The sequence below is a fragment of the Empidonax traillii genome, unplaced genomic scaffold, assembly GCF_003031625.1.
Source record: "Empidonax traillii isolate 1590-97213 ecotype Southwest subspecies unplaced genomic scaffold, ASM303162v1 scaffold100:size1405979, whole genome shotgun sequence".
Classification (NCBI taxonomy): domain Eukaryota; kingdom Metazoa; phylum Chordata; class Aves; order Passeriformes; family Tyrannidae; genus Empidonax; species Empidonax traillii.
In genome coordinates, this window is record NW_020955293.1 from 392,814 (window position 1) to 417,585 (window position 24,772).

Here is a 24,772-nt window from a genome sequence, read left to right on the forward strand (position 1 = left end):
GTGCCACCTTCTCTTTTTCTTTCCATCCTGTGATCTCTCTCAGTGGTTGTGCAGACCATTCAAACAGTCCATCATTAGATGTCAACAAAGGTTGGGCTGACTGCTGAACTTCCGTATGAGGCAAGGGAGCAGCATGAATAACTTTCTTTTCCCACCCCTCTTTCTGCATCACACCACAAATGGCTGCCAGGTGCAGCAAGGACATAAATGCAGTGGGTTTGACTCATATAAAATTTGCAGAGATAAAATCAAAACCCAAAACCCTCTTCATAGTATAATGGATGCAAAGCAAACAGGTTTCCGGAAATTTTTATGATTTCCAATAAATAATCAAATACACTCAAAGACTCACATAAATATGTCCTTCTCAAATGCAATAGTTTTTAATTTTTGGTACAAGAGACTGAGATCCCAATCTGCCTATATACAAACAGCACAGAACTACAAAAAGAAAGTTTATCTAAGTCAAATGTCTTAATTTTTATTAAATTCAAAAACTGCAGGAAAAAAAATCACAAGTTTCTAAGTACAAATAAAAACAAATCAGCTAAAATAAAACGGTTGTCAAGTTAAAATCCATTTTCCATAAGATTCCCTTCCTTGTTATTGCCCACAGTGTCATCAGAACTCATAGAAGTGCTTTAGAAATTTATTTTACCTTGCCAGTATGATAGCAAACTGTAAGTTTACTATGAAAAAAAGCAAACTGTTTAGGCACAAGGTGGCAGAAGACACAAATATCAACCATGCTTTCCTTAATTTGTCAGTAGAAATCCAGGTGTGCTTAAGACCTGCATGGTATTGTATTCATACTGTCAGAGCTTACTCACTGAAATAAGGGCTCTTTTTTTGGTGTGGTTTTGGTTTTTTTTTTTTCTTTTTTTTTTTTCCGTTTTTTTTTTTTTTTTTTTTTTTTTTTTTTTCCGTTTTTTTTTCTTTTTTTTTAATGTTAACAGTTTGTTGTATCTTTTTTCTCCCATAAAACAGAGAGAAGCTGTTTAAGTCAGTGGTATGCCTTACTGTTCAGCGCCAGCGTTTTGGCTAGAAGAGTGGCAAAAGTGACAAAATGTGTTCCAGCACCAGAGAACGTGAAGTAGAGAAGCTGTAGTGTAAAAAAGACTGGTTCATACTTGTGTTGTCTGTGTAATTAATAGTCTGGCGACCACCTGCTAAGACAGCATGACAGGCAGTCACATGCTATTTGAAGATATGAGCTGGGCTAGGTCATGAGCTGCTCTCCCAACAGAGCAGTGATCAAGGTGAACACCTGACATCTGCTGCTCCTCTGCCTACACCTAAAGAACTGTCAAACGGAAAATTAAACCATAACAAAATTAAAACAAGTGTTGTTCCATATTCCAGATTCTACCTTTTACCCATCACTTGATACTTGCCATTCTAATAACAGGTGCAGTTCCACTGTCATTCATAAATACAAAATTTTATTTGCACTTCATTAGTTTAGAAAGACCACAATGTTTTTCAATACCACAACATTCAGGACACACCAAGTTATTCAAATATGTATCTACTGATTTATCACAGCTAAACTAAACAGTGCATTTAATAAAAGATATACCAAAGATATAATTCACAAGTTAATTATCAGACAAAATCCTAACACAATATTTGCTTGATGGGAATAATTTCCATCATTAGGAAAGAAAATAATTTTACCTTACGTTCCCTTCCCCCCAACCCTACAGATGTCCAGACAAAAATACACATATATATTCCTTAACACAGGAAAAGTATCATCTTAATTTTTTTTTTCTTTTAAGAATTTGTCTAGGACAGCAGCATTGCTTTTTATACCTTCTTTTAGAGCTTGAATATATATCCATTCTTTTATTGAAACTTAGTGATTCTTGTAACCCAAGTTTATGTTTATGCAGAAAATTATATAGGCTATTTCAAAGTGCAATCTTAGATCTGCACCAGATGTGATGTCTTGGTACACAAAGGAAGGGTGCAGCATTAAACAAAATAAATAGAAGACTGCCAAAAATTAAACTTAGCTTTTCAATAAATCCAGTCAGCAGAGGATGCTACAGCCAAAAAGTTTTCACTACATTAAAAGGAAACGTAACGCCGATTATGGAAGCTTTGTACATAAAGTCCTCTGTTTTTAAAAAATTTGTCTTTAAAATAGTTAGCAAAGCACCGTATACTTATCTTCATACCAGAAGAGCTTCTGCCTGCCTGTTTATAATAACAAAGAACTATTACAACATTTATGTCAAGAATAGGTATAGATTTCATTTCTCCTTCTCCTCAACTGGATGTGTGGCAAACCCCCAACGACTGTACAGTATTTATAACACTGGGGCAATGAACAAAACATCATTGTGAGGGAGAGGGGTAATAATGTTATAGTTGAATCCTACATAGGATTGCATATTTGCATATTTACAAGTTAGTGTGTAGCTCTGACTTGAATAACAAAGTGCAACGAGAAACTGCCAAATGATTGTAGTGCAGAGTAGTACAGATACTTTCTTTACCCTCCCGCTCCTATTTTTCACTCTGTAGGAAGTAACAAGTCAACAGCAACGGACATGTGGCCTTGGAGGAGGCAGTTCTGGTGGGATTTCTGGCTCTGGTTGCAGGGACAGGATACTGTTGGACAACTCATTTCTTATAACATCCAGTGGCATCTTAAAGAAAAGAAAAATCACCTGTAACAGTCATCTGCATAGGACTCAGCACAAAGAACTAATTTCAAGAGTTCACTGTCAGCCAAAGCCTCAATTTAAGGATCTTTTGGGTCTTATCATTAGTGAAATACAGCAATCAGCAGTCTGTGAACTACATCATGCCCACTACATGTTATCCAAAAATTTCACGTGACAGTCTGTACTTGCCCTCTACATCCTCCCAAGCATGTGCAGTCATTATTTAAACACTGACCATTTATGTGGTCAGAGGAACTACCACCTGAGTATTTTACCTTTTTCAGAATGTCATCAACAAGTTTTAGAAATATTTCATCCACATTAAAATTATCCTTGGCACTTGCTTCACAGAACCGCATCCCAGTTATTTGCTGTGCAAACTGATGGGAGAGAAAATAAAATAACTCTATGTAGATATGCACAAACTGCAAAAAATAGCAAATAAACCTACCCTCCCCATAAAACCTTAAGAAACAATCCAAGCACACAATTTTCCCCAAATCTGTCACTGAAGTCTATTTCAAATAATAATCCTGAATCTGCAGGGTGCAGCAAATATTGCAACATACAGCTAATTTTTGCTTAAAATAGGTTTATTGGGAAAGTGTTCTGCATTTTTCCAGACTTGAATCTGAGAAATTCATGTATTCAGTTGACACAAGATTGCTGCAGATTGCCAAAAAGTAGTAACTTTTCAGAAGAGTTAACCTTATTATTCAAAATGCAGGAAAGGGGAGTACAGATGTAAGAATGAGCTTTGACTCTCTGACAGAAAACACTTCACTTTCAAATGTTTGTGTATGCCCATACTGATATTGTCCTGATCAAGATGGTGCTTTGAGTATCACACTAATGATATGAGTATCTTGACTACTCTTGTCACTCTTGTACCCTCTAACACTTTTGGAATTGCAAGAGAACAAAAGAAATATGAAAACAAAGGTGATTTAAGTAATCAAGCAGGGCTGTTGCCTGTCCAAAACAGTACTGACAGAAGGCTCACAAAGATGTCCTGAGTAGAGGTATCTCCATTTGTGATTCAAGTCTTCACTTTCAGAGCCCAGAAAGTAGTTTCCCCTACATTACTGTATAGTGTAAGCCTATCTACAGCTTACTATTTTTTTAGATCATACTGCTCTAGAAGGAACACATATAAACTACACATTCTACAGAAGTAAACACCACATGAATTTTATCAGATCACCATCCCTCTCAATATGCTCCTTACAACTAACAGTCAGAACAAGAGCAACCATGGATCAGCAGCTGCAGTGCCACAGCAGCTTTGCTTCTAGACCTGTCCTTACCTTTTCTCCCTGCTGTCGAGTAATCTCTCGATCAACTTCACAGTCCAGTTTATTTCCAACTAATAGAAGCTCTGCATCTTCTGAAGCATACTGTAATTAAAACATTTTTAATTAACTAAACCTAGAAATGTGAGATTTTGTAATGCAAACACAATACAAAAAAGGACAATTCCTCTACTAAATGGGGACCCACACCAAATCAGTTTATATGTAACTGTTCTTCCCAAAAATTATTTCAAAAACTTTCAACTTCAATTTTGAAATTCCATCTTTAAAACATGACTTGAGAACTAGCTGTTCCAGTTCATCTAAGAATGAACATAATGACCTCATTTCACAGGCAGGAAATAACCCCCTCCCCTTTCTGTACAGGTAAATGAGTAATGTTACACATTTCCATTGAAACTTCTAGCTGGGACAATTCTAGTTCAAGCAAGCAGGAACGGACAACCATTTTGCAACAAAATGAAATTAATGTTAAATCCTGGCTAAAAGAATCCAGTGAAAATCAACTGTCAGTAGTTCAAAAATCCTAAATCAATGCTGTAAAATGTCTAACAGAGATTTCTCCGAGGGAAAAAAATGTTTCTTGAAAAAAGCATGTAAAAGGAAATACTTAAGGCATACCTTATCAATCATTTTCATCCATTTTGGCAAATCGTCAAATGTTTCCTTCTTGGTGATATCATACACCAAAATAATTCCCTTGGCACTTCTGTAATAAGCTGAGGTAATGCTGTTGAATCTCTCCTGACCTGCTGTGTCCCTAAGAAGCAGCAGCAAACATTGGCACAAACATTTCACCAATTTGCAAAGTATAGAATAACTTTATTTAGATTTTAATAATAACACCCCCACACTCATTAGACACTCTACATTTCCTCCTGTACGTGTGAATTTCGGGGAAAAAAATGGAGCACTACTTCTAATCATAAAAAGTTTTCATATTAGAACTATTTATCCCATACTAACTTCACGAAGAAAGGCCACCAAACATTTCTACATGTGTCTGAGAATGAAGCTGTCCAATGAAAATATACCAGCAGATAAAGCTAGTTTTGCATTGCTGGAGTTTGTTGTTTGTTTTGTGGTCTTCTGTTTTCATTTGTTTTTGTAATAGCCCTGAAAAAATGAAAAAAATATATGGATATATGCTGATCAAACACATCCAGACACCCAACTATAACATGAGCAATGCATTGATCATTGTGATATGAGCTTTCAGGGTCTTTTTGGATCAACCACAGCAATTCAGCCACAGTTCCAAAACTACTTAAGAAACTACTGGCACAAAAGTGAATGAAAAGAGTAAGCAATCACTGAGTCATACAACTTTTGAAAGTAGATACCCAGCTTTCACACTCACATCTACTTATCTGAGGTGTTCAAATAACATTTTCATGCTCGCTGTCAGCACTGTAGGTATTTCAGACAGGGTGCATTTACACTGGAGACTATTTTCCAGCAATGACACTAAGTCACCCATATTAGCTATGGCTTCTGTTCCAAAGTAGATGAGACAGAAGCATAATTTTTCACTGAACCATGAAAACCCGTGCACTGCTTTTAATCATATCATCAAGTCTGCTTAGGGAAGATTTTTGGCAGTTATAATAAAAATATAGCTGGTGCATACCCTAAGTCGTAAAATGTGACTGGCATCTCAACTGGAAAGGAAGTTATATGGTGCCCCAAAGTGATTGAGCATTTGCTGCTTGAGTTCAACCCCCAGATTAAACAGATAATTTTGAAATTTCACTTAGTCATCTTCACCAAGTCAGAAGATGGACCAAAATTAAGAGTGGATGGAAAAAAATGTGTGCATTTGCGTTGGGACTCTGAAGTTCAGTGTAGACCCTCTTGTAACAGTCACATTTTAGACAAAAGGAGGAGGAGGAGAATGAATTTGGGAATGAGGTTAACAATGGAGACCTGAAACACTTGTTACCAAAAAAAAAAGAAGTGTGTTCACAAAATGTCACATCGATTGTCCTGAAAATTTAATCCTTTTAAGGCCTATGCACAACAAACTACCACAAACCTATCTTATTCTTTATAAAATCTTTAGGAATTTCAAAAGAGCAAGTTTAAAAGTGAAGTACTTAACTTTCTCTTGAAATTGCCACAAGTGTACTTGATAGCAAAAAATATGTGGCAGTGAATTCACAAAGTAAAGCAGTGTCCACTAGAAAAAGATTTGGAACCTCTGCTTCATAGCCTGTGGAAAAATATTGACTTATATTTCACTGCAAGCCAATGACATTGCAACATGGGCCAGAAGAGAACAAACTCCTATCATATCCATTTTTGATTTTCTTTTTTCAAATCCCATTCTCAGAACTTCAAAATTACATTCATACAAACCTTTGGGAACCTACAGAAGGTGAAAACAGGTAGCCTATTTCAATAAGGTCATGCACTAGTAGTATTGCAGACCAGTTTTAGATGGTTAATTGGTTGCTTTCTTATCACTAAAGAAGCATTTTTATTAAAGCAATACAAGTTCTGGCAGCTGAAAATACATATATAAGTATTAGTCAGTAACTCTATTTTCCATTACTTCTTTGCTATGGTCAGATTGATTTATGTAAGGTCCTTCGGATGTTCACTCCGTGAAAAATTTACAAATTCTAGGATGAACCGTTGATTTTCCACATATGGATAACATTGCTCTAGTGCTTATGAACTGAATTCTCAGAATTCTGCCATCTGTTGCTAATCCAGCCTACTGATCAAGCATATTAAGGATGGGATACCTTTGGTTCCATCACTCTGAGAAGACTTAACTAGATGGCAGGTGGAAGGGCATACTTCATGTAGAAGAATACAACAATTTTAGCTTTGGCCGGAATAATGGGAAAAGCTGCTTTTGTTGTCTTTGGGGTTTTTTTAGTTGGTTGGTTGGGTTTTTGTTTTGGTTTGGGGTTTGTTCTGTTTTTTGTTTGTTTGGGTTTTGTTTGTTTGTTTGTTTTTGTTTTTTTTTTCCTGGCCAGTCTTTTCCCTTTTTTCTGTACCCCTATTGGAACACAGAAATAAAGAGGGTATTTCAGTCACCTGTCTGTGCCTCCAGGTGACTGCTAAGGATCTTTAGCAACTCCAGCACAGAGGGGCCACCAGGGTACCAGATCACTGAGTCCATACATTACAAAACCAGAGGGGAAATAAACACACTAATGTTTGTGTACCCTCCCTGAAGCCAGTTAGGTAAGCAATGAAGAGAACTACACAACATTGTGCAACTCTCCCACTCCAGCTATCTCCAACTCCACATTCCCCATAGCCTGCTAAGTGCTGTATCTCTAAGTCCACCTGGTACTATCAGCTCCTCCTCACTCTACAACACCCTCAGGCTCTTTAAAAATTTATGGTATTCCTAGGTTGCTGCACCCTCAGATCCTGTGCTCCCATTTGTGTAGGTCCTTCATGCCGATGTCACACAACTTGTAGTCTCCCTTCCTGGCTATTCGGGACACACCACATGCTGTGCCCAGTTTAAAACGCCCATGAACAGCCTGGCTGCCCACTACCTAAAATAAATGGCCAGATGGCTACTGACTGACACCTGCCAGTCGTGCCAATTACTGTGGATTATGGATGGCTTTCTCTGCCTTGCTTTAAGTCATTGACTTCTCCACACTTCACACAACCTGTACTGCTGCTGCAGATGGAAATGAAACCAGTCAGCAGGTTTGACTGTAAGCATGACATTCTTATCCTTGCTTCCTTTGAAAAGTGGAAGAAAATAAGCTGAATTTGTGATCTCTAACATTACTCTAACGTTGTATTTGCTGTCAAACATTAAAGTGAAAACTGGAAAACTATTTCTGCAATAACTAAGTTTAGAATGCAACCCCAAGCTACCTAAGCAAACTGCAGTTTGAGAAGAATAACACGTTGATCTTTCACTTGGAAAAATCTCATCTTCATCTTATTTTTCATGCAAATGTGCAGTAAATCCTTCCAATATTCAGAAAAAAATCACAACCCCCAAAGGAGAGCTACCATTAAAAGCATATCCAGCTTCAAATGCCTTCCTTTCACATGCAGTGCTGGAGCAATAGGTTGCTGCACTATTTTCATCCATGTATTAACACTCCTGCAGCTGGAATATTTTACTAAGGATAGCTATTGAAGCACTAATGGAAAGGTGGAAGAAGAGACGAACACTATTTAACTGGGCTAACAGTACATAACTTCATAGGTGATACTAAGTGCTACTAGTTCTTTATTTGCTCTGGTCAGAATCAATTCAACAAAGTCAGTTGAATTTAATTCAAACTCCACAAGTCCAAATAACAAGTTAGTACAACTTAAACAACGATCTGGTATAACCAAAAAAAAAAAAAATCAGATTTCTCTTTTTTAAATGCTAAAAGCCTTTTTAATTTGATTTTTTTCAATAAATTTTTCTAAAGGAAAAATACTAGTATTTCTAAATTGTAATCAGAAACATACAGTGAATGACTCCTTGACCAGCTATACTCTGCAACTATAGAACCCAACTGCTTGACTGTTTTTCTGCTTCCAAAACAGAAACTAGACATAATTCCAAAAATACAAACATACATTACACCAAACAAAAGCAAATTAAAAAAAAAATCACACAAAGCCCATTTTAAAGCATTGACATGTCATATTCTATGTCAGACTGTGTAAAATACAATACAAATGCAGTTAATTAAAATATGGGTTTTTTTACATAAATGTTCTCTGTGTCTATCTAAACCAGTTGAAACAAACACATGGACAGACTCAAAACTGTCTCTGGCTCTGTAGTTAAATTACTTTTTTATGAGTGGTGAAGTGGCAATAGACGGGAAAATATTTCTAAAACTTTAAAATAAATTTAACACTAATTTAACACTCAAATGCTCTATGCTTTCATGGAACCTACAGGCAATATTTTTAAAAATGCTTTAAAGTAATTTTAGAGGTTAATTCGACTCGTCAAGATAAGTTTTTTCCTCCAATAAACCAGAAAGATACTTAAGATCTTTTATTATATAAATAATTTATTTCAGAGGTACTGAACAAACGGAACTACATTCTCTTACACTCCAGGACAGGGATTTTCCAAGACTACTGAGCCTTAGAAAACAGAGCTGGCAGAACACGAACTGAGAATGCATCAATTTAAATAAAACAAACTTCAGAAGCAATTGGGCATTAGGCTTGTAGAGAGCCCCTTTGGCTCCAGCAGGAAAGTGGGTGCAATGGCAGGGCACCACTGCTTCCAGCTACCAGGTCCTTTCAGAGGGGAGGCTGCAAGTGACTGCTGTCTGTGTCAGCTGTTTGTGTGAATGAGTGCCCAGATGACCCAGGTAAGAGGGTGCAGTTGGACCGTCCTGCTGAGCAACTCCCAGCACACCCACGCTTCAGAGCATCAGTGTGGGGCTCCTATTATTTGGTCTGGGTTTCCAGCTTTGAAAAAGTGCTGATTCACAGATGCTTGGATTCACTTGGACACTCAGACTATCCAGTAGTTCTGGTTACTCTACCCCACAGCCTGAGCTGCAGGCAAGCATTACTTCTTACAGAACACAAGAACTTGTTTCAGCCAAGAACTGTGATGCAGGACCCGAATTACTGCATCCCACTACTTTTGGCAACCCAAGGGACACTACTACTGTTCCAGGTGGCACAGAAAAGACGGACACTACTCTGTGCCCTCAGTGGTACTCTGTAATTGCATAATCTAAGAGGTACAAGGTTCTTTCCTAACTGAAAGTCAGGGAAACAGGGGAAGCAGTGGAAGCAGGGACCAGATAGAGGCAAAGGCAGATGCCTCTGTGATCCTTAGGGCATGGTACTCCATTACAAAGGTGACAAGTCCTTTTGTATACTACTCTGCTAACAGCAGCAGGTGTGAAAGCTGCTTTAAAAAGGATGTCTGCACACTCGCTTGAAATATTCAACACAGTACTGCTTTAATATATCTTTTGATAAACTTAAGCAGTAGAGCTCTACGGAAAACATTCTGCTGACAGAGTGGTCAGTGGAGAGACAAGTCAAGTGACCATAAAAATACCAAATTTAAACTTTTTTTAAACTGCTCTTGTTTTACTTTTAAAGTAGCATCATTAAATGACTAAAAAAAAAAGGCAAACCTTGATGCTTCAAAACCTAACTTCAGTCATTTTAAGAAAGTAAATAAGCATAAAGTTCAGAAATTATCTGTTCACTCAATAAAACATTTTTGTAGTAAAGTTACTGCAATTATACGTAAAACTACCAGGAAGTATGAGGCACCTAAATTCTGTCACCGTGTAGGTATGAAAGGAGACTGACTTATGATTAGCCATGCAATTGAAGTCTGCATTTCTAACTTCCAAGTGTTTGACTTACTAAATTACTTTCCTCTTCAATCTAACAAATGAAGATACAGTAAGGAGTTGAGGGAGCTGGGGTTGTTTAGCCTGGAGAAAAGGAGGCTCAGGGGAGACCTTATCCCCTCTCTACAACTACCAGAAAGGAGGCTGTAGCCAGCTGGGGGTTGGCCTCTTTTCCCAAGTAACAAGTGACTGCACAAAAGGAAACAGCCTCAAGTTGTGCCAGGGAAGGTTTATATTGGATATTAGGAAAATAATAAACCTCTTTATCGAAAGGGTTGTCAAGCACTGGAACAGACTACCCAGGGCATGGCTGAGTCACCTTAAGAGACGTGTAGACATGACATTTTGGGACATGGTTCAGCGGAAGACTCGGCAGCAATGGGTTAACAGTTGGACTCTTTAATCTTAAGGGTCTTTTCCAACCTAAATGATTCTGTGATTCTGTGTTAGTAAGAGTTTATAAACAGGCCCAACAAAATACACAATAGAATTCAGGATAAATTACCAAAACGAGTGCTTATCTAATAGCTTTTCTAAAAAACTAGAAATAAGCCAAGACAGTTTTAAAGACTCAGTATAAGAACAACATTTTAACAGCCACAGTTGGAGACTACGTGACACTTAGGAGGATGTTGTGTTCGTGGATTTTATCATATTTTAAAATATTATCTCATTACATTGTGTTTTCCTTGACATTTTATCAGGGGTCCACACAGGAGTAATTATCACAGTTTAGCAATCTATCAACTTTTAGTTTTAAAAATTTCCTATATCCTACTAGCATATTCTCAATATGTGGAAAATAATGGTTTAAACATCTCTTTTCCAAAAAAAACTTTTCTCCTACAATGCATTTATTCAACAGGAGAATTTTTTTTGTATAAGCTTACCACATTTCACAGCAAGCGTTCATATTAGGCATACAGTAGTATTTCCACATCAGAATTTTTTGTTACCTCTGTCGGCTCCAGCAGACCCTGGCTAACAATTGCTGGCTCAACTGCCAGTCTTGTGGTCATAGGTTTCCAAACAGGGACAGATGAATGAAGACATGCCACTAACATTCAAATGTTAGGTGACTGATGAGACCAAAGATGAAGCAGCAGTTAACTCAGAGGGAAGCAAGACAGACACATGGTGTGACAGACAGAGTTGATGGTGACCTGCCAAGAGGAGTTAGTAAGCTGAATTCACTGCATCCATGTAGTTAAGAATGATAAACCACTAGAATAACCCAAAAGCATAACAACAAGAATATTTAGACCTTTTCTCCCCTCTGTGGATTGTTAGCAGCTTAAACAGTTTAACTACAATGCCAATTATGCATCATACACTGTTAATAAACCAAAGCTAAGCTTCTATGTAGTAGTATATAAGATTAATGTATAGAACAGAGCTGGCTTATTCTCTCACAATAATGTTTATGCACTGTACTACTCTGCAAAACAAAGGAGCTGTTAAACTCAATAATTTCCAAACAATAAAAACTGTATTAATCACTAACATGGAGAACCATTTTCCTCCACTGTTTAGAGTGGATATAATTTACTTAAGTCTTGAATACCCTTAAATTTGAAGTTACTTCAAACAGCATCAAAGAAACAGCACTGCCTATACCAAGTTTTAGAAAAACAGTTTAGAAAATACTTCACAGTTGTTTTATAACTGCTGTTACAATGAAGGTCAGTTTTAATCAGTCCAGAAAAATAAAGAAAACAAAGTGTACATTCTCTAGTGTCTATTTAACACAGTCACCTTTTGTTGTTTGTAGAACTCCTATTTCTTGTGTTGGTGATGTCATTCTTCTACGAAAAGGGGCTCGAGTCCTCTGTGATGCATTAATATTTCAGTAATTACATTCATGCCCTACTTCTAACTTTATCTCTCCTTCTCCTCCTTCACCCTCACATAAATCTAAGAGCTATTTGGTTTTGTTTAAGTCTTGTGGGAATGGAGGAGAGGAGTAGTAGGGTAAGAGCTAAACCAGCTTATAACAGTTAATAGTAGTATTAGACAAGCATATTAATTCATGCTAGAACATAAAATTAAAACATACTGCTGGTTGCACGTTTGTTTTACTTACCAGATTTGTAATCTAATTTTCTTTCCTCTTAGCTCTACTGTTTTGATTTTAAAATCAACACCTATAAATAAAATACAGTAAACAGAAAAGGAGGAATAAGAAGTAAAAGTAATGAGGGTGTAATTATTATTTTTTGATACTTTTTTTTTTAATATATCAACTTGTAACAGTCTGAACAAGCAGAAGGGTTTGCACCACTATGGGTCAACTCAGGAACATCCCAGGGACTTGACAACCACTATATAGCCTGTGAGCCATCCAATTTGGCAGCATCACAACATAAACCTTCCACTTTGTGCAAAATTTCCAGCAGCAGGTAAACCCAACACAACAGTAAAACAACAGGCACAGTATGTTTGTTTCTCCCCTGTTCACCCTGACTGTCAAGGACAAGCATGCTCTACTTCCAACTGGCACAGATGCCCTGGAGGCATGGAGCAAAACCAATCCCTCCACATCAGTTCTGCTGTTTGTGAAGCAGGAACAATATATGTCTGGCTTCCAGAACAGATGCTTAGCATTTGTACAGTGCTATCGTATAAGTGCTGGAACTGTGGTCGGTTTATGAAGAAGTCTGTCAGCAATGTCATTCTTAACTCCTCCAAATATTTATTAGCAAACTTCTTAAAGAGAGTATTCGACTTTTAAAATTTATTTTATACCTGTGTGGTGCTTTTATTGATCATCTCAAATTCCAGTCACATTCTGAATGCACGCTAAATATTAAAGATAGAACCACGAAGACTTTGTTATACAAGAAAGATTTATCTTCTATTAACAAAAAAAAATACTGGCTATCAACAGATAAGACATACTATGGTCAAACAACACCTAGACACAAAATATTACCACCCTGACTACAAGAATATTTCAGGGAATTAATGTCCTAGGATATCATAGATTTGTAGACTGTGAACCTGTTCATTTTACTATACATTTGCATGAAGATTTTTGCTTCAGTTCTTCCTCCTAAACACCACCATCCCTTCTAACAGTGCTAAATCAAAAAGAGAGAAATAAGAAGACATGGTTCAGAACAGTACACTTAGAACTCACACAGAAGTGCAGAAGCGTAGTGAGTTGGAAACACTTGGTATTTCACATACAATCGTACACTAAGAATAGGAATAAAACTGAAGAGGAAAAATTATTTTTATTTTCTTTAACAAAAACTACACATTTTCTCAGGGCCTACCCCTTGGTAAAAGCTGAGTGTCCCTGCTGATATTGTTAAGAGTTGAGACTGAATTGTAACTTTGACAGAAAGGACTGAACTTGGCCCTTCTGTCCATATTTTTAGTTTGCAAAGCAGGTGGACACTGTTCAGCCAGATCAAACAAACTGAAGGATCACTGACCTTCATTCTCCTAAACAAAAATCCCTTCAAACAGCTTGCAGTTGCACATTATGTAGTGATAAAAGTAATGGTCACCACCAGGACATTTGTCCTCCTTCTCCATGTCCTTAACAGTGTCTAGCACACTTATTCACCAATTCTTGGAGCACCAATCAGGACATACAATGCTTGCACTTCACTTACCAACATGTATCTCAGTCAAGCCCCAGTACCACACAGTCTAAAATTTTAATAGCCATTTTCAAGTATTCATATGCAAATTGAGGAAAAAATATTAGAATTATTAAAAATTCAGAGCATTTATTAATCCCAACTTCAGGAAATCTTTTTCTACGCTTCTGAAAAATGACCATCTGTGTTAGTGTAAGAGCAGAAAAGAAACGATCCAGCTATGTTCTACTATCCAAAGTGTGTGAAATAAGAATTCTTGTAATTACTGCTTTTCTATTAATTAGGTTTTTTAAAGAAACATAGAACCATTTCTACTGTTATAAGATTTCCTCTATATAAATGCACTTAAACTATAAAAACATTTGCCCTAAAGGTCACAGCTTTTTCTATAACAAGAGAGTAACTTTACTTGCTAAGGAGATGATCAGGATTAACTGAAATTGCTTGCTTCAAACTTCCCCTGTCCTCAAGGAAGTTTGAATATAACTGCCCACACATCTCAAGCCCAATTCCCAATCCTGCCATTCTGTCATACACAACATACTAAATGATTTGCCATTCATGTGGTATTAAAAAAAAAAAAAAAATCTTGCTTTTCTCTACCACAGAAATACAAATACAAAAAAAGAATCTACGATACTCATACAGGTGGGTATACTTGTCTCAGGCTGACAATTCTACTCGTACAGGGGCTTGATGTGAGCGCTGAGAGAATACAATTCTGCTGCATAAAGAAAAAGCCCCATTGTCACACACAAAAAAAGTCTAAATCATCTCTGATCACAAATTGAGTATTAAAAAACACCACAGGGATTTCATGTAAGTTTCAATAATTACAAAACCAAAATATTTTTATTTTTACAGAAGTGGTTTATACACTGCTGTCTTACACAAAGAAAGAAACAAACAGCTTTTGTTGTATTTTAAAAAAAGCAAAATAAATAATGAACTATGGAAAGAAAATCCAACTGTTACAATAAAGTACATTTTCAACTTGGGACTTCCTGGAACTAGAAGGCACAATATATGAATTAAACAAAGTAGAAAAAAGCCTACATATTAAAGAGATCGCTTCAAAATAAATGTCAATGGCATTCTTATTTCAAAGGTAGATCTTTCTATTAATTATCTTATAGTCATACCATGAAATATTTCCCTACTATTAAATTTTACAAGGAACAATGCACACAAGTAACAGTTTTGGAAAGACAGATTCTTCTACAGAACTGTTTGAATCATTTAACACTCGAATCAGACAGAGTGCCAGAACTACGCAAAGGTTGCTCGACTGTTTTTTATAATTAGTAATGCTCTGCAAGCATCAACACAAACCTAAAAGCTTTATGTCTGCCAATACTGAAGAAAAAAATCTGGCAGCTTTCCTTTTGCACATGAAGAAACAAATTCCTAAGCCTGTCAGGTTTCATTAGCAAGTTCCACCATAGACTGCCAAAGCCAGTGCTTCAAGTTTACATACAGTTTAGTAATTCAATTAAAACAACAACACAATAATTTGTTTTCCACTTCAATTTCAAATATCACATTGAGTTAAGAAAAAGTTCATGAAAGGAATTATTTAGCTTGACTTATGTTAACAAAAATACCTAAATGAAAAGTTTTGCTATCCATACAATTACTCCAGCATGGTTTTAAATATAGTTCAATAAACTAGATGAATCAACAATTACTGTCAACAACTGCATTAAATCTGAACAACTTATAAAAAGAAATTATTTTAAAAGGCTTTCTTTAGCTGCTAACAACACCAGCAAACTATTGCTGGTTTGCATGCTACCTAGTTAGCATTTTAAAGGCCTGCTGGCTAATTTATTGTCAATGAAAACCCAAATATACACATGCCAGTGAAGCCAACAAGTGCATGTGCTTCTGATCATACTGGAGTGTGCCCTTTGCCAGTTCACAGTGATTTAAGGGGAACCAAAGGGCTTATTACAATCCACCCTCCCATTAAAAAGTCAGCCTCCTCTATATATCAGCCTTGCACAGAACACAGCCTTCAGTTTATCTAAAATTGCAACACTCAGACCATGAGTAAATCTGAATCACCACCTCTCTTTTTATGAGTTAAAAGTGTGTGTGTTTTGGATGGCATATTCTGACCCCCCTTTTTTCCTGGGGAGGCCTTTTCAGGAAGTTCAAATATCCTGTAAGAACGAATGAAAAAGGTATTAAAATACAAATCTCAGCCTCAACATCTTATATAATGCACACTGGTTTTTTTTAATAGCTTTCGATGAACTTTAGATGAAAAATATACATTGTGCAAACAAGAAAGTCTATTACAACATGCACTCAACTGAAACTATGCAAGAAAAATAAAGGGCTAGTAGAATAGAAGGGTTTTTTTAAAGTATACTAAACACACAGCCAAACAACTTGTTTGCAGTCTTTTCAAAACTAAACAGCCCTAAAAGAGAACAGACACTCAAAATAGAAGTGTACTAATGAAGTTCTAGATAAGGGCAAGTCACTGAGGATGACGTATCTTGTCACTGAACCAAACTTGAGACTGTTCCAAACATGAGACTGAAATCCTATAAAAATGAAGCCTAGCCCAGACCAAATTATAAGATATTAATTTCTCACTCTGAACAGAAACTAAAACTTATCTGCTAAGGTACACACACAGCTGGGTCTGTCCTTTCTATTGAAAGCTAAAAAAAAATTGTTTAGAAATAAATACTAAAGAAACTTCTTCCTATGCATTTTATATTCACTTTTTCAATTTCTTTTTTTTTTTTTTTTCCCGAGTGGCAAAAAAAAGAAGTGGAAACTGTTTTGCTTAATGCACACAGAGTGACCTTTTGGTGGCCAAGATTTCCTAGTAACAAAGTTAATGGAGGAACTGGGAAAACAGATGCAAATAGAACACAAAAAAGCCCCTCCAACTAAAATCAATTCCAATGGACTCAGTTTTCAGAGGCCTATTACTGATTTGCATCAAAGCAATTCAATCAGTGAAAAATGATCAGATCATGCTTAAAGAAACACAATCAGTTTAAAAAATTCAGAGGTTATATACTAATTAACCATTAAAACAGATATGATTTGGAGAGTATGACAGTTTATTTAATTTGGATGTCTGACAGTATTATGCAAATTTTCTTACTTACGCTACAGTTAATGACAAAAGTTACATGATTTTCAAAGTAACAACCACCTTTATTAGTCCTGATCTGTAACTCAAACAATACAATACTTTCACCTATCCAGAAATTGCCAAAGCCAATGAGAAGATGCTCAGTAGCTTTGATACTGATTTCTATCGTCTGGCATGGCAGAGGGGGAGAATCAAGCAACAACAAAAGGTACACAGGGAGGACAGGAAAAGGTTACAGAAACTGTTCCCAGAAAAAAAACAGAAACCATTGCGTCTTGTTTTAATTGAAGCTGTAGGACAGTTTTTAAAACACACTAAAGTGGAAATACCTCTTTCAAACTGCACATTATAAAGACTGTAAAAAGAGATTTGGCAGCATCTAATGTTATGTCAGATATCAGCCGGTTTGGGGATTATTTTGGAGGCAGGTAAAGTACGTTGTCCATAGAGTTTCAAGTGTGTAATACTAGAATGATTAACACGCAGACATTCGAGACTGCTTGCCTAAAATAAAAATGTACCCACAACTCAGCTGGCAACTGGGCTATGGACTAGAAAGAAATAGATAGCAAATATTTTTTTTCTGTTGGTGTAATATACATGCAGTGAGTAAATTCTGAAGGTGAATTAAGTGATTTTAAAAAATGTACAATATACAGCTTCTAAACTTCTCAGATGCTTGGTACTTCCCAATTTAATGAGAATGGAGGAAATTATAACTTCTTTACATTCTTGTGGACAGTAAAATTATAAAGCCTTTCACAAAAAGTAGGCTTTTTACACTAGTTATGGTACTCAGTTCAAAGCATGCACCAAAATGTGGACAAACAGAATGAGTTGGAAGAGGAAACTGGAAGGAATGCCTTCATAAAAAAGATTTATTTACAAACTTCTGATTATAGAACAGGAAAGCATACTAAGCCACTGGTCTGCAACTACCTGACCTGAAAGGAAAACTGAATTTGAGGAAAAAGTAAAATTATTTCATGAGCAGCACTATTCAGATTTTTAAAATATATAATCTATTTCAAAATCAGACTGACTTTATCATTTTGGTTTTGGTATCAAGTTTCCCACTCCTTGGGATATCAGAAGAAGTAACTTGTAAAAAAGTGTTGCTACACAACTTCCAGAGAGCAAGTCCCTAACCAAGAATCATACGGCCCTATTTTCTTTGCTACTGACATGCCCAGCTGTTCACAGCAGAGACTGAGTTTGACAGCTGCATTCCACTCTCCTCACAAACTAAACTGCCCATGTGACACCATTCAAGTGGCCTCTTCATCTTGTCTGTTGTTTTACTTGCGTAGTCTCATATATGTACTGACTAGGGACTACGTGGTGCTCTGGCAGTCCTGTAGTGTTGATATAACCCAGTACATGACTATTTCTATCAGCTGAAGTTAACATCTAGTTTACAAATGAAGAAAACCAAGTCAACTTCAAATTTACTTTTCTTTGCAACCTCTTGTTGACTAAAAACCCTATACCTCCCGAAAACCCTATTCCTAAACACTATTAATTTATATTATCTACCTACATTTTCCTATTTTAAATTATAGCTTTGTTTGCTTACAAGGATTCAAATGGTTAATGCTGTAAAACACACTTAGTTGACACATGCGAGGCAAACAATGACTTGCCAGGTGCTTTCATTTGCTGGCGTCTCTGTAGTGTCCATTACAAGTGACTATTCTGCTCCCAGAGGTAAGAGGCAGGTTTCAGGGGACACAGGCTTCTGTCATAAGTTGCATTTCCTAAGACAAACAAGGTTCACACACGCTCTCTAATTATCTGAAGGTTCTGTGTAAGACAAAACTGTTTTCTGTTCGAGTTTCCAGACTCCTGCTCTCCTCTGTTTATAGTTTGGCAAGACACTGCAGAATACCATTAACAATGTATTTGTTTGGTTTATTTACACTATTCTGCACTAGTCAAAAAGCCAACACATAAAACCAGATGTATTAACACCTTGGATATGCAAAAGTAAGAACAGTCAGTAAGAACTGTCAATACTCACAGAAATATTTATCCCTGATAAGAACTTTCATTTTTTTTTTTTTTGTACAACAGCAGAAATTTCTCACGCTGAGTATTGAGTTGATTTTGGATTAAAGCAAGAACATCTTACTGTTACTTTACCATGATGTGGTAAAGTGAGAGACATGTATTTCTACTCTTTCTTCCCTTTCCCTACCCCAACTAGACTTTCAGTGCCATCTTATGGAAGGGTGGAAAAAATTCAGTTCTGAAAAATTACAAATAGGTACTTCTAAAATGAATAGGCTGCTACTTTTAGGGGAATTTAATTATGTTCTATGACAAGCTTATGGGAATGAAACTGAACATTAATGTTGTTAGTCCACATTTTTTGAGGATAAAAAGAATGAACAAAGGGTTTCAATTGTCACAGAAGCCCCAAATATATGTATACATATATATAAAATATATATGTATGTATTTGTACATCATATATATGTATGTATATACATATTAAAATCAGAAGCTGCCTTACTTAAGATTACTCTGATAAAAGACAAAGCTAAAGCTTTTACTATTGATATTATTTATTTGATGGACATTAGGAATTTTGCACGGAGATGGGTATTTTTAAAATAACTGATATGGAAAATACCCCTTGGAAGCAAAAGCTATGGACCTCTGTAAATCTCACGAGTTGCCAACCTCCATACTATTTCACATGAAGGTGAAACAAGGTCAAAGAGCATTTCTGTGAAGTCAAAGATGTCTCACACCACAGTGCCTTTACATGTCACTGATCTGGATCCCTCAGGCTACAATTAGTCCAGAACAGATCACAGGTCACCACATTCCCATCCTGATCCACAACAAACCTTCCCATTACAAACTCCACCTATGATTTTGCTTGTAAAACAGGACAGAAGGAAGCTTCAATGTTTACTACAAGTGGTACTGTAGTTTCCTATGAAGAGCTGCTACAAGAGGCAGCAATGCATGAGGCACAGAAATTGCACGGTATTACCAAGGGCCAAGGCCTCTTTCCTGGAATACTTTTAGACCTGGCGGAAAAGAGCTGAAAGATAAAACTAGGTCTTAAGAAATTTTACATACTGAGCCAGCATGTAAAAGAAAAGCTGAGAAAAGAACCTTGATTTGAGGGACCAGGAGAATCAGCATCCCAAGAGGTGAGTCAGTAGAGACACCAGTTTTGGAGAGCAGGAACCTCAGGTTCAGAGAATAAACCCCAGAGAGAAGTGTAATGCCTGGGGCAGAAATAGATGGACAGGAAATAAATACGGCTGAGTACAGGAATTCTGCAGATCTGTCACGGAGGAAAAACAGCAGGAAGACTGGGAATGAACTAAGACTTGGTGGATGACGTAGGACACACAATCATGAGACTGAGTTGTAGCTGGACAGATACTGCGAAGAGAACAGAGGCCATTAAATATTAAATAAAGGCACTCTGATGAAAAGGAAGGTGAAATAGTACCATTTTAAAAAAATTGTTTCATAAATTATAAAGATCACCACCACTATGGAGATCTGAATTACAATGTATTTCTTTTAGGATAAGAACTACCTGGGTTAGGATAAGGGGGGGAAGGGGTGGAAGAAGCCTTTGCCCCAATCCTCGAATCTTCTTACAAAAGTGGCAATGAGAATTTATCCATTACCCTTTTTCATGCCATATTTGGCATATGTGGTCTCAACTGTCAAGTTGGAAAAACCTCCAAGTCATAGTTTTGGATTCTGCTCCTGTGTGAATAATGCAGGTGTGTGGGGTCAGGCAACAAATAATAAACAGAGATCAAACTTCATTTTAGAAGAAAAAGTGTAGCTTTATGTTTGTTGACAAAGCTAATACAATGCAAATATACCCTCATACAAGCATTATTCCATTGCAGAAAAGCAGTTAACTGCTCTGGATTTAACAGTGGCACTGAGAAAGTAATTTCACATTTTGCAAAAATCAGTAAATATTTGAGCATATTGAGTATATTCTCAGTGCTATGTAAATAGCAGATTAAATAGAGACAATATTCTATGCAACTAATTTAATGCCCAAAATAAATACATCAAAAGAATTTTAGATCAACAGTGCTTTGTGTGCCATTATGAATAATGTGCTGAAATCTGCCAAGCTATTTTTGAACACTTTCAAAGAACTTCAGTATCTGAGATGCGACTGAAGACATGTTGATGTGTTTTCATTACAGAATTTACTTTACCAATCTGGCAATGTAGTCTATTCTTAAATTAGCATTAAAATATTGCATCTTTCTTAACTGAATCCCTAGATCCCCTTTTCAGCAGAGACAATCCACTTTTCAATGACACAGCAGGATTATCCTAAACAGCACTTAAGGACAGGAGACAGAAAAGTTTTAGGACATTTGCGATTCTTACACTATTAGAGAAGACTTTCAAGTAGCCTGCACACTTTCATCCAAAAGCTTGAGGTGTTAAATGTTTTTCTGTTTGTCCTGTACATCCACAGGTTTAGTATAAAAGCATAAAAGTCAGGTTGAGACCATCAATGTCAAGGAAAGGAAGTAAGCATGCATTCCAGCACTTTATTATAAATACAGCTTTGCTAACATAAGGTAGGTTTAATGAATTGCAGTTGTTTGGTTACATCGTTTTTTCAAATTCAATCTCAAGATACATTCAGTTTACATAAGTTCCTCTAAAACTGGATCAGTCACAGGGTTTTCACCAATGTTTCAAAACACATTCTCCACTTGCAGTTCTTGAAAACCACTGCAGTTAAGCAGTGACAGGGGAAGAGCTTTATGATGTGAACTGTGTATCAAAGACTGAACACAGGTTGTTTTGGAATGCAAGTTATATTCAATCTACATTAAATGTAAACAGAAGAGATTACTTTTTCTTGTAGTGCAAAAAAAGCAGGGTGCAAGCTGACTGTGAAAAGCTCTTTCACTTAGCAGTCAAAGGATCTGGGGGAATTTCAACAGCTCTCAAGTTTAGTCAGAGGACCTTGAAAGAATGCCATTACTGTCAAGTCCTTCTACATGTATTTTGGCACAAGTTGATTTCCCTATGCTGCTTTATGTTGGCACACTTTGCACACCAAACATTACGTAACCTTCTGTCTAGCTGCATATCACCACTTATTTCCTGTTTCTTCCCTAAAATAAGGAAGCTTCTCTGCTTCAATTACTGTCTCAGTTATTTAGGGAGTCAGTTTTGCTCACAAGGGACCAGCCTGGAAGTCTGGACCAGGGTCTAGTACATCTCCTCTAGAGCAACTTTCCAAGATTCACAGCAGGAAACTAACCCTAGTTACAGAGAGCAGCCCAGACTTGAAGGAACCCTTAATATAGGCCAAGTCAAAGATACAGGAGCGCTCAAATCAATGTTTAGACCTGGAGAATTTATAAAGAAAATATTCCATGGTTAGTTCTAATTCAGCTGTACCATAAATTTAATTAAATCTGCCCATCTACAGAAGCCATCAGCATTTCTTCATTACAACACATCCCTTGAGGATTAATGCCTCAGATATGCTATTACTGTCTTTCTAACTTCTACAGTGTTAACAAATTCAAACCAAAGAATTTAGTGGTGCAATCTCCACTATTAGACTTGGATTCTTAGAGGACCTAGGAAAGAATTAAAGACCTGATAAAATACACATTAAAACGAAAGTATAACTAACTGTATATTACTTTGTCACAGGAAGATGGTTTTGGATACTAATAACTCCGCTTCTAAAAGGCAATACAATCACTTTTCATCAGACGTTTCCTCACATTCCAAGCTTCAATTAAGCCAAGCACATCTATTTTCCAGTGACACAGACATTAACAACCACCTTGATGCAATACTCAAGAGTTCAACTCCAAGGACAGGACTATAATAGTGCAGACTAACTAGTTTGTTTTCCTACCTTTACACATTTACGTATTAAAAGACAGCAGGCATTAAATTACCTTCAAGACTCATACAGATGACTAAACCATGAATAAGACAGCACACTACAGAAGCAGGAGGTTCTCTTGAGTTGTGTGTGAGGAGCCAAACACGCAGTGTGCTCAAGAGATACTACTCTTCAGAAAACAAAACTTCCTCGGACCTAACATCACAGAAGGCTTCTTGAAGAAGGCGTAACAGCCATCTGGAGTTAATCTAACTGCGGTCTGGAAAAGTAGTTGAACACACTGAGAAGAGTACGCTGGATGCACAACCAGCAACTTTTCAACTCCTGAAATACTTCTGTCTCCTTACGTGCAACATCTAAGACTTAAGCCCAAAAACCTGCTTTACCAACTACCCCTAATATTCTCCTTTAAACTGTTTGCCGCTAATAAGGCTGAAACTGGACACCCGGCACCTTCTCAGAACTTCCAACGATAACTAGGGCATCCACGATCTGTGCAAGCAGAGCCGTGAAGTTCGGCATTATCAACCCCCTGAGCTTCCCACGGCCCGGGAACTCACCCGGCGAGACCCAGCGCCGCTCCGCTGGGCGAGAGGCTGGGCGGGAAGGGGACGGGGACCACTGCGCGCCCCGGGGCGGGGAAAGGTCTGGGAGGGAAATGCCTGGCACGCGTGGAGGGGGCCCACGCTTGCGGGAAGGCGGGAGAAGGGCCGGGGAAGCGCGGCCGCCGCACCGAGCCCCCCGTTCCCACGGCCCGGCCCTGCGAGCACCGGGGGCAGGACAGCCCCTTCTCCCGGGACGGGGCGGGGCGGGACGCGCTCCCTTACCCACGGTGGACTTGCAGGCCTCGCAGAAGGTGTCGTCGGTGAACCGCTCCATGAGGCTGGTCTTGCCCACCCCCCGCGACCCGATGATGATCACCTGCAGCTTGAAGTCGGCCGGGCGCGGCGGCTGCTTCCTGCGGCGGGACTGCCCCCCGGAGAGCGCCGGCGACCCCGCCGCCGAGCCCGCCCCGAGGTCCAGCCCGCCGCCCCCCGCCCTGCGCTGCGGCAGCCCCGAGCCCGGCTCCATCAGCCACGCATGCGGCGGCGCCGCGCTCCCTCCCCGCCCTCCCCGCCACCGGCGCCGACTACTCCGAGGCAGGGGGAGGAGGGGGCAGCGAGGACAAGACGCGACCGCCGCCCGGCCCTGCCCGAGGGGAACGGGAACAGCCACAGGAACGGGAACTGCGCCGCCGCCGCCGCCGCCAGGAGCGGCGCGCCCAGGCCCGCGCCCGCCCGCGCAGCGCCCTCTGCCGCCCCGGAGCCGCGTCCCGGCCGCGCCGCAGTGCCGGGGGCGGGGAGCGACCGCCCCGGAGCGGCCCCCGGCGGGACCGCCGGGACTCCAGCGGAGGGGCTGAGAGGGTGGTTGGGGGACTGGAGCGTCCCACTTACGAGGAAAGGCTGAGGGATCTGGGCCTGTTCAGCCTGGAGGAGAGACAGCTGAGAGGGGACCTCATTAATGTGTGTAAATATCTAAAGGGGGGAGGTGCCAAGAGGATGGAGCCAGTCTCTTCTCAGTGGTGCCGAGCAGTAGGATAAGAGGCAGTGGGTGAAACTGATGCACAGGAAGTTCCACCTCAATATGAGGAAGAACTTCTTTGCTGTGCAGGTGACCGAGCACTAGGACAGATTGCCCAGAGAGGGTGTGGAACGTCCCTCACTGGAGATATTCAAGAGCCGTCTGGACACAATCCTGTGCAATGTTCCCTAGGACGACCTTGCTAAAGCAGGGAGGTTGGACCAGATGGCCTGCTGTGGTGCCTTCCTACCTGACCCATTCTGTGATTCTGTGACTCCA

At 38.6% G+C, this 24,772-nt stretch overlaps 1 protein-coding gene across 1 annotated transcript; it reads right to left on the reverse strand.

Annotated features, from left to right (window-relative positions):
• Positions 1-925: 925 nt before the first annotated feature.
• RAB12 (RAB12, member RAS oncogene family) lies at positions 926-24,019 on the reverse strand. The gene is made up of 6 exons (XM_027882054.1): positions 23,761-24,019; positions 12,398-12,458; positions 4,610-4,748; positions 3,983-4,072; positions 2,951-3,055; positions 926-2,657 (listed from the first exon to the last, which is right to left on the reverse strand). Exons 1-6 carry the CDS (start codon positions 24,002-24,004, stop codon positions 2,544-2,546), a joined length of 753 nt encoding a protein of 250 aa, XP_027737855.1. The 5' UTR covers positions 24,005-24,019; the 3' UTR covers positions 926-2,543.
• Positions 24,020-24,772: the final 753 nt, after the last annotated feature.

Coding starts and splice junctions, on each gene's coding strand:
- RAB12 (XM_027882054.1), bottom strand. CDS start 24,004: ATGGAGCCGGGCTCGGGGCTGCCGCAGCGCAGGGCGGGGGGCGGCGGG. Junction 4,073..4,609: donor GGATGAAAATGATTGATAAG/GTATGCCTTAAG, acceptor TTTTAATTACAG/TATGCTTCAGAAGATGCAGA. Junction 3,056..3,982: donor CTCGACAGCAGGGAGAAAAG/GTAAGGACAGGT, acceptor CTCTCCCATCAG/TTTGCACAGCAAATAACTGG.